General features: G+C 34.8%; 1 protein-coding gene across 1 annotated transcript in view; it reads left to right on the top strand.

Annotated features, from left to right (window-relative positions):
• smchd1 (structural maintenance of chromosomes flexible hinge domain containing 1) overlaps positions 1–14,289 on the top strand; it is a 78,516-nt gene that overhangs the window by 41,556 nt on the left and 22,671 nt on the right. The window contains exons 27-37 of the mRNA XM_067399986.1: positions 119–264; positions 358–443; positions 5,629–5,747; positions 6,740–6,901; positions 6,976–7,104; positions 8,588–8,667; positions 12,008–12,165; positions 12,254–12,369; positions 13,564–13,625; positions 13,733–13,820; positions 13,916–14,047. Coding sequence (XP_067256087.1) covers positions 119–264; positions 358–443; positions 5,629–5,747; positions 6,740–6,901; positions 6,976–7,104; positions 8,588–8,667; positions 12,008–12,165; positions 12,254–12,369; positions 13,564–13,625; positions 13,733–13,820; positions 13,916–14,047 — 1,278 coding nt within the window. The remainder of the gene's footprint in view (positions 1–118; positions 265–357; positions 444–5,628; positions 5,748–6,739; positions 6,902–6,975; positions 7,105–8,587; positions 8,668–12,007; positions 12,166–12,253; positions 12,370–13,563; positions 13,626–13,732; positions 13,821–13,915; positions 14,048–14,289) is intronic.

Genomic DNA, 14,289 nt, shown 5'->3' with positions numbered 1-14,289 from the left:
CATATTGTTTCATTTCAGGTTCTGTGAGTCACATTTCTATTGACTGCATCTGCTTGCACTAACATACTATTGTAGCCAGTTGTGCGATGATGTGTGTGTGTTTGTGCTTGTCTTGCAGGTGAATTGGACAGCAGAGTTAAATGCAGAAGAGCTTTCTCAGGGAAAACTGCCACATTTATGTGTCCCATCTCAAGCACAGAGAGAGCATTTCTGCAATGTCTCTTTCCACGACCAGCACACGGTCAACATGTCGTTCATTATTGTGTAAGCTACACGCATGTCCTGTGTATGTTTGTTTTCATTATAGAACTAAATGTTCTTGCACAAGCATATCTCTATATGTGTGTGTTTCTAAAGGCCTCGTCCAGATGAGCCTGAGCGTTTGCGGGTCAACCTCAGCGAATCGACTGTGAAAATGGGCGAAATTCTTTCAGGAAACACATGTAAGTACCGTCTTTAGGTCCGTCATAATAATAATTTGCTTTGTATTGACCGCTGCATGGACAGGCCTTTTGTTTCTCCATCTCTTGGTAGAAACATGTAATATGATTCCAAATTGTTAGCCAGATTTCTGAAATGTTTCTGAAATATATGGCTTGATATTATTAGAAGTGTTGAAATATTTTTTTTATTGCCATTTTTCGGCAAATTGGTTGACCGACCCAACAAAATTATTCCCAAAAAAAGTTATTTGAATTTTTTTTTTTTTTTTTTAATTAATGATATGGTTACACCAGATTACAACCAACTTGAGGTAAAGATTATCAGTGAATAACTTATAAATTAACTTATAAATGATAAATTTACACTTCTGGTCTAAAGTATGGGGTCAGTAGGTTTTTTGTTTGTTTCTTTGTTTTTAATTAATTAAATAATTAATACTTTCATTCAGCAAGAATGATGCTGCTGGAAATTACATTTGAAAATATATTAAAGGGGTCCTGAAATGGATGTTTGTTTTTTTTTTTTTGTTTGTTTTTTATGTTTCCTTAGGTGCACTTATAATGTTAATATGACTGCTGTGATTGGCTGACATCTTTGCACTTGAAATATGTATTACATGGTTTCGAATACTTTGATGACAGTCTGTTGACAGTCAGTTGATCACGTGAATGCAGTCATCTCATCATTGCAATGCAATTTCTGCTCTCTCATGAAATGCTTTCGCCATAACTAACAATGCAAACAGGATTTAAATACATTAAGAGATTCATTGTTTATTGTAAGTGTCCAGATAAACTGTGTGATCGACAGTTTCAACCATTATAAAGAGAGCGTTCCTTGAAGTAAAAATACAAGGATTGTTCATTGTGAATTTAACTGCCATTACCAGTTTAAAAATGAAATACGTTACTTATTTCATTGCATCTTCACACTTCACACTGAAATAATGCATCTTCACACTTATAAAAAAGAAGTGCACTGTAGCATACTTTAAAGTAGAGGTCTGGGAGAGCCGCTGGAATGCAGACCTCTATTTTAAAGTATGCTATAGTTCCTGATGATAAGATTTCTTGCTGCATGGGATTAAATTTTGAATCAAAGGCGGATTGCGGTCGTTAACTATAGTGTAGTTTAGGCGGAAGTGGGCAGTTTGACAGTAACCCGGTCGCTCCCGAGATGCTTTGACGTCGGCGCATCTGTGCTTGAACTTGAAGTGAACACAATTTTCTGCAGTGGTGGCGTTCACACAGTCACCAGTTCTCTGTCCTGAGAAACCTGGCAAGATATGCATCAGAGCAGGGCTCCTCAACTGGTGGCCCGCAAGCCAAATCCGGCCCGCCAATCATATTCATCTGGCCTGCGACACCCCAATCTCCCTCCTTCTCTTCAGTTTTGCCAACTTAGCGACTTTGTCGCTAGGTTTAGCGACTTTTAAGGCCCCTTTAGCGACTATTTTTCAAAAAAGCGCCTAGCGACAAATCTAGCGACTTTTTGGACAAACCTCAGTAACTTTTCAATTGTCACCAGCACTGTCCTGTGAACGCGAGGTCTTGCTTTCCTGCTGCCGTCACACCTCTCTCAGCGTCTACTCTGTTCATTGAGTGGCTGAGAGGAGCAGCAGCACGAGTGCACGGAATCTGACAGACGTGAATGAGCGAGCTACACACGAGCACACAGTGTTGCACTAACCAAATGCTATTTCTGATTCTCCTTTGTTTTATAATTTAAGAATTTAGTTTGATGGTTTTGATTTCCATTTTTCTCGTGTGCTCATCACTTATATTACTTACTATTACAGAGCTTTAGTTCATTTTCCGAACTCTCTGAATTCATGTAATTTACAAATATAAAAAATTTCATTCATTGTGTGTGTGTGTTTTGTATATGTGTGTGTATATGTGTGTGTATATATATATATATATAATATTTATTAGTGGTGGGCATGGATACATTTTTTTAATCTAGATTAAAATGGCTCATTTGAATTCTGCCAAAGACATTCAAAATATGTGAGATACCCAAATTGTCCCTGCGTCCCAATGTCCATACTATCCATCCTAAATAGTATGTGAGATTAAAATAAGTGTGTCCCAAAGCATAGTATGTTGAAAAGAGTATGCCAAAAGTCTATGGTCTACTATTTCCGGTAGATTTTCAAAGTGTGGATCCGTGCACACTATAAAGGCTAATATTGCACACAACCCATTACACGTTGTACGAGGATTCAGTTCAGAACTACAAACTGAAGTTACACGAGTAAAAAGTGTTAAAAACTACAAAACATGGCGAATATGCACGATCGACGCTGAGAGGTTATTTGAGGGACTAATATCAGTTCAAACCGATAGAAAATATTTATTTTAATGTTATATGTGTTACTTTTCATCTGAAATACCAATGTGGACTTTTATAAAGATCTGATTGGCCATTAACTTTTAAATGCATCATTATGCATTAATATGAGGAGAGTTGTCATTGATGATGGTAATTTACGCATGACGTCATCTAGCGACATTTAGCGACTTTTTGGGCAGGCTTTAGCTACTTTCTATTGAAAATAGTTGGCAACAGTGCTCCTCTTTTCCTGGTGGTGCGGCTAAATTTATTTAGATATCGTGGCCGCAGTGGTGCCTGCAGCTGTACGGCTATATAAGAACTGTTCGTACCATGCACGCTCCTCCGACTGACCTGAAAAACGTTTTCCTTGCAAATATTTCAGCAGTTATTATGGGTGTTCCGTATTTCTGTCAACGGAACCAGCGATATCAGCCATTCATGAATTAATCATTCTTTTGTTTTGATTCTTTTCCACGAATTGGCCAAACGCACTTTCATAACGATCTAAAAAGATTTGGATTTGTTTGGACTGCTCTGTCACTGTGTTAAATACAGAACAAATAGCGCTGTTTTCAGGAGTTTCACTTTGAACTACGCAGCTCGGCCCAGTGGATAACGGAATGAAAGCTTAAAGGAGCTGCATTATTCCTGGTCCCGGATACCATTATTAAATAGCGTTGCGATCCAGTGAGAAGCGTTTCAATTCGACACATGCCTGTCGTTTACAAACTACAAATCACTCGATGATTAAACTAGTTTTAAATCAGATGAAACAGCCTCAACATTCCCAGCAAGACTGATGAGTAAAACAGGAGAAACGTGCCATGAATGAAGATAAGACTTTTAAATCCCAAAATCACCACCCTTACAAACGTTTGCCATGAATAAACTGTAGTAAATTACCATAATTTGTGGAAATGTGGAATATTTATATTGAAAACTGTTATAGCCATTTATATTGCAATATTTATAAGGTGGGTAGGGGAATATATAATTCATTTCTTTGTGAAGGTGTGTATAGTTTTTACCTGTGTTTAGGTGTTTTTGTAGACCTATATAACATCATAATATAATATCATTTGACAGTGGTAGTGAGTAGCCATGTATTGTTTTACCTGTGGTTACCAAGTCTCACTGTGATATTTTCATTTAAGTCTAATAATGAATAAAATAATTTTTACCAATAAGACCCCCCCCCCCGCTTTTCTCGCCCTCCTCAACTTTTTAATTTGATAATCTCCCTCAAATGAAACTACTTGAAGAGCCCTGCATTAGAGGTCTGCACGAGTGCACCTTCAGAGAACATTCAACCTTTGTGATCGGATTTTGAAGGAGAGACGTTCTGAAATGGTCGTCAGTCAGCGTCATAGACCATGTCATATAATCCAAAACTCGGGAAACTCATTGAATCTGCCAGTGCCGTCCACGCTCCTGAGAGAGGCATTCAATAAAATATGTAATATGTACTGCATGTTTTGCTCTCAGTAACAAAATAAACCCCAAACAAAAAATGACAGCAGTGACAGCATAAAGAAAGCATCTAATCAGAGCGATGTGGATATGTTTGAAACAGCTCTGTTCAGCACTTCAGTGAAGGCACGTTTATTTAAATTGCTTTAAAACAAGCAGCTTTACAGTATAAAATATAAAGCAAACAGACAATCAGTCATGAAGCGGACTATGCATGCACTAGTTGTTAAATAGTTTAGAAAACTGCTGTGCTGTGAACCTTTAAAACATATATACACAAAGAATCCTGCAGTCACTTTACTATTTTTCATTAGATTGCACAAAATAGTGATTGTGATATAAATGCAAATGATACTGTATTGATTAAATAAAATAAAGTTGTTTGTAAGGTTTTATGCATATGGTGGTGTTCTTTATGACTGTTTTTTCTAAAATTACATCCTTTTTCTAAAAAAAAAACAGAAACATTGCAATATATCCGGTTTTACAGTATCGTAATATATCACAATATATTGTATCGTAACCCCGGTATCGTGATATGTATCGTACCGCCAGATTCTTGGCAATACGCAGCCCTACTAGTAAGCCAACAGTTTTCGTTTATATGCATTTTTGGCTAAGCCTATACTTTTGAGCGACATGCTATGGCTATTTAATTTAGCCTATTTTTCTCTGTGATATTTAGCTTATTGTTCTTTGTGACATTTTTTTTCTCTGACATATTTTAGGGTGTTGACCGCATCATAGACAAATAACAAATACAAATCTTGTATATGCAACATTTTATATTTGTTATCCCCAATCACTCTCAGTTTAGGGTAAGTTTAAAGGCAAAATCATGGAAACAATCTTTAGCGGGACCCTTCGGGTCGGGAAGAAAAATCACTATATGCGGATAGCAGATGAATACAGAGTGAATTTTAGGCGGGAGCGGGAGCGGGTGCATGCGGAATGGAGCGATAAAAACAGTCCCGCACAGACCTCCAAAAAAAGAAAAAAAAAAGAAAAGAAAAGGGAAAAAAAAGTACCTATCACGGAAATAATATTTTACATTCAGTTCACACTTAAAGTATATTCTTTTAGTGTTTTCAGGCACTTAATTGCATGTTACTTGCATTTGAATGAAAATGTATTATAGTTTAAGTTAAATGCAGTTAGCTGAACTTTGACATCTTTATTTGTAATTTTAGAATTGTATTGTCTTTTGAAATATTGTTTACTAAATGTACTGACAAGCATTATGGTAAAATAAAGTATGCTTTAATGTCATTACTATTAAAACTGAATGTGGGTTGCTTCACAGACAGTCCATGTGAAGATCACTCAGCAATTCTGTGATTAAAACAGATTGTTGTTAAACTTATATTTCCCTCTCAGATGTGGAAGTGATTGATCAGTACGGGAATAAAACAGACTGTCTAAATGCTGAAAGTGTGAAGACTTTGAGTGTGTCTGCGGATGACCTGGATAAAGAAGCTCTGGCCATAGAATGGAAGGTACACACAACCACATGCACCAACAAATTATCATTTTTATTACTAAAATAATATTAAAACATATCAGACTACTGCAAATGCTAAATTTTTATTTGTAAAAATTTGTAAAATATATATTTGACTTGAAGTATAGTCATAGAAATTTCTGTGTGATATAAACTGTTCTTGATATAGTATACAATCTGCCAGCCAATCACTTTGTGTTGACACAGGATGATACTTTTTTAAAATTGTTTTGTGCATTTCATTTGATTACCAACTTTTGTTATAATACATTTTTATTAAATCATAAATCTAGAAAAAAATTAAACAACAGAATAAAAAAAAAACATTTCATAGGGCCCCATTATTGTAAAAAATGTAATAAATTATTAAATTGTTAAAGTTTTAAGAATTCAATTGATTATACATACTTTTTGAATATTGAAATTAAAAATTAAAATTAAATTAAAATTGAATTAAATCATTAAAACAGAATCCAGAAATTAAAACAGAACCACAGAATTTGGTTTTAAATATTAAAACGGAAACCACAGAATTTGAAATGGAATTTGGAAAAATAAAAAAAATTCAGTTAATTTTATGAAATGTTAGTGAAATATATATTTTTTTTGTTAAACTTGATTTTAATTAAGTAGACATGCTTTTTGATTACTGAAATGTAATTTAACCATTCAAATGGAATCCAGAAAAAACAGTCCCTCAAGGAAAGTCTGTTGACTCTTCTGCCTTATTTGCAACGCCTCTCTATTTTGGCCACCCAAGTCCTATCTGCTGGATAGAATTCAGGGGAAAATAATATTGAACTTGGGAAAAATTAAAACAGATTTCATAGAGCCGTAGCTATAGTTGTCAGCTTGTAGATAATACAAAAATAATAATGGTATAAATTGCATGGTTTATACCTTCATAGCATATTCTACTAGCAAAAATGTACCTCTTGATTTTCATTTTAGTGTTTTCATATTATTTAATTGTATGCCTTTTTGCAGGCCAGTATTGGAAGATTGTCTGTATCTGGTGTCCGGTTCAAGGCAGGATCTCTTGGCCCAAGAGAGTTGTGCTTTAAGTATCAGGAAATGAAGGAATTTGTGCGAATTGAAGTTACTGCTGGACCTCCAGCAAAGATAATTCTACTGGAGAAGCCAGAGATAGTATGTCACACATTCGAAACATGATAAAAGAAATTCATGGGTAAGAATATTTAGAATAAAACTTGTTTCTTTAGCCTTTCCAGGTCATCAACGGCCATGGCTTGGACACACCATTGGTCATGCAGCTGTGTGATGAATGGGGAAATCCTTCACCAGACCAGCGTGTTGAGATTGGAATGAGGAATCTGTCCTCACAGATTAAGGTATACTTGAGGGAAGGGAGGTTGGTGGATTTGTGTGGACAAATGTTTGTTTTTGACTGTTCTTGGGAAGTATTTTTTTTTCTGAACATTCTGTGATTAAACCCCAGTGCAATATCAGTAAAATGCCAAAATGATATCACCTCTGTTGACAACCAGAGTATTTTCTCTAATGAATAATCAAAAAGACTGTTGAAAATACAGGCCCCAAAGTAGAAAAAATGAATACACCTGTGGTCATTGACATACACTTCACAATGTCTGATCACTGAAACCTGTGATTTCCTAATTGCATGTACACGAAACATAAAATTTCTTGTGAACACTATCACTTTCTCACTTTTGGACCTATAGTCTATCTTTCTGCACTTCTGCATCATGGCATCACATGAAAAAGGCAAATAAAAAAAAAATCAAAAGAAAGGTTTCTAGAGAGTTCCTACTGTGGGACCTGTAAATCTAAACTGTTTGTAATTTTATGTAAGAGGTGATTCCTACTGTTCAATGAGAATGTAATGTAATGACTGTAAGGTGATACAATTTTGCAGTGGTGGAAAGAGTACTAAAAAATTGTACTTGAGTAAAAGTATTGCTACTTAAGAAATAATATACTTGAGTACAAGTGGAGGTACTGAAAAATAATGATTCAAGTAAGAGTAAAAAACTACTCAAGTTTTACTTTGCAAAGTAGTTTAGTATTATTTTTCTATTTTTACCCAAAATGAGGTGATGTTAGCAATATGGAGTTCTAAACACTCTCATGTATCTCATGTACATTAGATATGTACATAACTTGCAGATAAGATGTTTTGACTGATAAAACATGAAGACAATAAACACACAATTGTGAGGATATATCTGTGTTCTTCATCTTGGGTATTTTCATAAGAATGATGTATAACTTGTTAGTCGGTGTGACCTTTTATAGTACACCTTTTAACCCTAAGATTATTCAGGTCGGGTAAGGTTAGTTAAGTACTCGCCCGCCTGCAGGTTGAAGTCCTTCGGGAATGACGTAGAAGACTACCTTGTGGTTGTTCTTTATTGAAGCTCAGTTTGTAGTTATAATTAGGGTATCAGGTGTCCTTCTGCGCTTAATGCAAGCAGCATCTGAGGAGGCCTTTTACTCCTCAAGACTTTTATACTACTATTTGGGAAATTCCAACTCCATATTACTCATCAATTGATCAATGCCTATGATCCAGTCTTCCTGTTGTAGGTGTATCGGTCTGTATCTCTTGCTTACACTGCAAAAAATGCTTTTCTTATTTATTTATTTATTTATTTTTGTCGTTTCCAGTCCAAATACCTAAAAATACTTAAATTAAGAAGCATTTTCTAGACAAGTAAAAATTGTCTTGTTTTCTGAAAAAATAAGTGTTTTTGCTTAAAAAAAAAAAAACAGTTTGCTTAACTGTAACAACATTATTTGTAATTAGTTACTTTCCATCTCTGCAATTTTGAATCTTTTATTTTTCTCTTTTAGGTAAAGTCTTCAGTGATGTCTCAGCCTGTAGATTCAGAAGGAAAAGCTTGCTTCATATTAGAAAGAATAATTGGTGCAAAGTAAGTACATATTTAACCCTATGAAGCCTACTTTACAAATTTCTACAGTATCTAAATTATCAACATGATAGGACTGCCCTCGACTTAAGACTGCTGACTCCTCATCTCTGCAGTTGTGGATGTGCCTATATGCACGTTTCATATGGATAACCTGAGAATATTTGTTTTCCATTGGTTTGGTTTATTTAAAAGTAGACATTTCACTTTCTAAAGATATATTTTTGAAGATGTATTACTCTTATCTGTATGACCAAAAATGTCAGAGTAAAAAAAAAGTTTTTTATATATAATATATAACTATTATTTATTATTTATTTATTTATTTATTTTATAAGCATTTAAAAATGAACATCATATATGATACATCAGACTTTTGAGGACTGTATATTTATCTCTCAAACATCATTGTATTGCATTGCTTTAAAACTACAGAGTTTTGATCATAAAAGTAAGCATTTAAATATCATCTTACTAAGACATTATTGGGAGATATACCCTCAGTTTCACAGACAAGGCTTAAGCTAGTCTTACTGTGTGTTCACACCGCCCGCGGCGAGAGCGTCAAAGTGACGCTAGTCATTCATTTTCAATGAGAGCCGCCGGCGAGCTCCGGCGAGAGCGGCGCAGCACGTCTTGGACGGTGAGAGCGTCGAGGAGAGTTGAAATCAGGTTAACTTTATGGTAATGAGCTATGACGCGGTTCGGCGGCAACCAATTGGAATGTAGAGGTCCTCGCTTGAGAGGCTTCCGATTGGTTGACGCGACTTGTCATTAACTTTGACCCTCCCGTCGGCGGTTTGAACGAACAGTACAGCGTTGTTGGCAGGGCGGCCTAGGCGACTGTTGACGCTCTGCGTGTATGCATGTTTGAGTTTTTAACTGAAAGCAGCTTGTACTGATATATCACACACAAGTATCGTCCCACTTTAACATACAAATAAATTGTATGAATATCACTAACACTGAATAACAGCATACGGTAAGGCTTTTAAATGGCAGTCCCAAACTAGTTTTTGTTAATACAATAAAGTTAGTTAGTTAGTATGAGCCACCACAGTCATCAAAAATATAGAAAATAACACAAAGTGAAAGTAAAGTGGTATTTTGGGCTATGACTACAAAAACTACAGTTACCTAGATAATACACAATACTAACATGATCTGTTAAAGGTGCTATAGAACACTTTTTCACAAGATGTAATATAAGTCTAAGGTGTCCCCTGAATGTCACTGTGAAGTTTCAGCTTAAAATACCCTATAGATTTTTTTTTTTTTTTTAATTCAGTTTTTTAACTGCCTATTTTGGGGCATCATTATAAATGAGCCAATTCAGCGTGTGACCCCTTTAAATGCTCGCAAAGGCACAGTACATTAGCAACATAACACAACATTTAGAAATACAGTTTACAAATATCACAAAAAATATCATGATATTATGGATCATGTCAGTTATTATTGCTCCATCTGCCATTTTTCGCTGTTGTCTTTGCTTGCTTACCTGCATAAAGTCTGATTATTCGGCTCTGTGTTGCTCCAGACGTTAATACTGGCTGCCCTTTTGTAATGCCTTGGACATGGGCTGGCATATGCAAATGTTGTTGCGTCACAGTCTGTGTTATGTTGAGATTCACCTGTTTTTCAGAGGTCTTTTGCACAAATTAAATTTACATAAGAAGGAGCAAACGATGGTGTTTGAGACTCACTGTATGTCATTTCCATGTACAGAACTCTAATTATTTAACTGTGCCGAGGTAAACTCAATTTTCAATTATAGGGCACCTTTAATAAAACATGGAAACTGCTTCTGTTGAATTGAATGAACATCATACCTGCATGCAAATCCTTCCCAGCTAACACACAACATACTTAATTTATTGGTATTTTTTGATCATTTCACAACTTGGTAATTAACAATGTAGCTACGATGTTGCATGCTTGTAATTGTTGCTCTTTTTATATATTGAAGCCATATACTATTTACTTAAACTGCATTTGACTGAAGTCAACAGCTTTCATGCACATCTTTCAAAATAAAAATCTCACATCAGTAAAACATTTACACCCTGGTGTGATAAAAAGTGTATGTATGAAGGGGAATATACTTAAGATATATTTTACTCATAAGAATTTCTAGGGGAACCTTTAATTGTGGCCAATGTGTATTAGAGAAAAACACGTTGTTGTTGTTTCTTTGACTACACACTCCACAACCCACACAAAATGGCCCACTTTTGGGTTGCGACCAACCAGTTGAGAGACATTGTCCTATATCGTACTGTTTGAGCCATAAAAGCCTGATTTATCAAATATGATACTCAACAAAAAACACATGCAAACTTTAATTTAGTTTTTTTTTTTACATTTTGTCTAAAGGTTCAATAAACTCTTCCATTTTATTTATTTAAAAAAATCTGACTATTTTAACATGATTAATTACTGTAGAGCAGTGGTTCTCAAACTTTTTAGCGTGGAGTACCCCCTGAAGGGATTCCCATCCTTCTGCGTACCCCCTCTCCTCCACTTCGACTGCAGTCACACCTTTTCCATTAAGGGACAATATTTGCCCCCTAAATTGATTTTCCAGTGCATATTTTTATGTTTATGAATAACTTTATAAAATAAATAATGTTTTAAATAAAAAAATGTTTAATAAAGAAATAGGCAATGATGGTAAAACAAAGTGATACTTTTAAATATTAAACTAAGACCACCAGTAGGTGGCAGCAAGTCACTGTTTTTATGAGTGAGTCGTCGAGTCATTCATTCAGTAACAAAGCAAGTGGCTGTGAATGAATCATTGAATCATTGACTTTCACGATTCGTTCAAAGCCGCATTCGTGTGTTGTAGTTCTGCTCTGGTTTTCGTTAGAAATATTTTTTCATTGCAAAAATACTGATAGTACTGTGTTTAAAATGTACGTTTTGTTTTTTGACCTGTTGTATAATAATGCACGTTTGCAGTCATGTGGATATATGGGTACAGTTGCGTTCTTCCTCGTTATCAACATTAAATACAAGAACTCACACAAGGTTTTTGTATCGAAGAAAGTCTTAAATTGATATAAATCCACTATCTGTGTCTATATTTGTTCTTCATTTTGCCAGTTAGAAATACATGCTCGGTTTTAATATTATTTTAAGGTATGGTAGAGTTAAATTAACTACTCCGCATTTTGTTCGCGTACCCCCTTTTGTCACCTCACGTACCCCAGTTTGAGAAACACTGCTGTAGAGAATGCATACTGTAGAAACAGATATGGCAAATGATAAAAAAATACACTGTTGTCCTCTCTTTCACTGTCTGTTTCTTTTTCTCACTCACTCTATTTTTCTTTTATAGAGGGGAGCATCATTTGGAATTCTTGGGATCTTTTAGCAGGAAAGGTATTCCTGGGCCATTAATAAGACTAAACGTGATTCCTGATCCCAACAAACCTGTTAAACTCTGTATTGAATATGACAGTGCTGCCACTTTATGTGCAGGAGGCGTCTTCCCAGGTGTGTGTTGGATGCACAGTAAAGCCAATATTATATTGTAAAATTAGCATAGAATACTATGCAAATCACATTTTTCTGCTGTCTGAAGTATTTACAGTGGTTGTGATGTCTGAAGAGGGTGGGCCAGTGAGAAACATCAGCCCAGCAAATCTATCAATGCTGCTCTGGAAAAGCATAGCATCAGGGTCCTGTCCACCCGCTGAAGTAAGTGACTGGTTTTATGCTTAGAAATTATACAATCGAATATATATTTATACATTTATAATTGTTTTGTCATAGTTGGGTATCTTAATCATTTTGAAGTGTCATTTTTGCAGTAGTGCAGTACAACATCTGTAATAGTATGTAAATCTTCTTCACTCTGGATGTTTTATAGACTCTTTCATTCTTATGTGTGTTCATCATTGTGGCTGATATATAGATTTTATTCAGCACACATTAAACCCTCTGGAGTCTGAGGATTTTTGGGGCCCTGAAGAAGTTTTGACATGCCTTGACATTTGTGCTTTTTTTCAGTTGCTTATAAACATATTAATGGCAAAAGTTTCATTACACTGTATTCAGCATCAACTAGACTACCATAATATGTGAGCTACATATAAAAAAAATATATTGATTTTAAATTTTGTAAGAAACTTTTTGTCAAGAAAGACAAAACGTATGTGGGCGGCGTGATTATTACAGCATCATTACAGCCATTGTTTAAATGTTTGTATATAAATGTTTGTATTTCACCAACAAATTGAAGTATAAACGTAATTCTATTATTAAAAAGTTACTATAATGTTACTATTATAGTTGTATAAATTTATATTTCCCTGTTTATTTATATATGTCTGTTAATGTAAATTGGATATATGTTTTCTTTTTCCTCTATTGTGTTATAAAGAACATTTACCCAACATTTAATTTTGGTATGTTTATGGTTTGTGTGTAGTGCTGGGTGTTCTTGATGTGTACAATTAAAAAAAAAAAAAAAAAAAAAAAAAAAAATTTACTATAAAAACTGCCTTATGTGCAACTAAAATTTTTGTACACCTCAGTTTTGAGTGTTGATGATCAAATAAATTTGATTAATTAATTGATTACTGAAATTCGCTTTCCAAATATAATATTTCGGAGTTTATGTAAAGTTAATGAAATTCCTTAAGTCTAATATTATTACAAATGCAAAGAATATATTAGTTATTAATTTTTCGGTGCATCCTGCATTTTTGGTTTCGGCCCAGAATTTTCATTTTGGTGCGTCACTAGTACAAACGATATACAATTTTGATGAGACTTGAATTTTGAAAGGAAATGACAAACAGACCAATTTGTAATAGCATGCCTAGGAGAATGCATAATAAGAAATGAGATTTTGAAAGTTTGAGTAAATCGGAGTATGTTTTATCTTAGGCCACTACTCTGAAGTGTAGTAAACGCAAGGACACTGAAAAGGACGAGTGCTTCTGCTTCAGGTAATAGATACAACTGAGCACTTAACATCAGATGGATGGATGGATTGTTTAATGTCCATAAAATGTACATAATGTGTACCATGTGTTTTTATTTCCATCTTTTTCAGGGAGAAGCAGATTCCAGAGCTTGCAGGAAAGTATGTAGTCCAGTTTGTTTTGGCTTTGGACAAAACCAAATGTCTGTGGAGCAAACAGGTGGGAACATACAATTTATTTTATCCGGTTTGTTGTATATTCTGCTTTATTTACTGTTTCTTACTGTAGGATTTTAATTTGTGTTTCTATCTTAGATTGCACTAAACGTTGTTCCCAATAAAGCAACGAAATTAGCCCCTGAGACCCCACCCTCAACTCCTGTTGTCTCCAATAGTAACATTCGGGCTAATCGCACACTGCTGGACAGCTTGAATCTGAAGATCATGGTGCGTTTCAGTCAATCTAGAGCTGAAAACAGGTTATTTTAAAAACAGCTATTTTAAATTGTAGTAATATTTCACAATATTGCTGTATTTTGGATCAAATAAATGCAGCCTTACATTTGAGCCCCTGAGAAACTCTATGCACATTCCTGTATACATTGGATTAATTTTAATAACTTTAATGTACTTGAAGTGTGCACCGAGCACTATTAAAATACAAGTATTGCGTCGGAACTCGTTATTGG

Source organism: Chanodichthys erythropterus, chromosome 11 (genome assembly GCF_024489055.1).
Source record: "Chanodichthys erythropterus isolate Z2021 chromosome 11, ASM2448905v1, whole genome shotgun sequence".
NCBI lineage: Eukaryota > Metazoa > Chordata > Actinopteri > Cypriniformes > Xenocyprididae > Chanodichthys > Chanodichthys erythropterus.
This window is presented reverse-complemented; position numbering and strand designations above follow the sequence as displayed.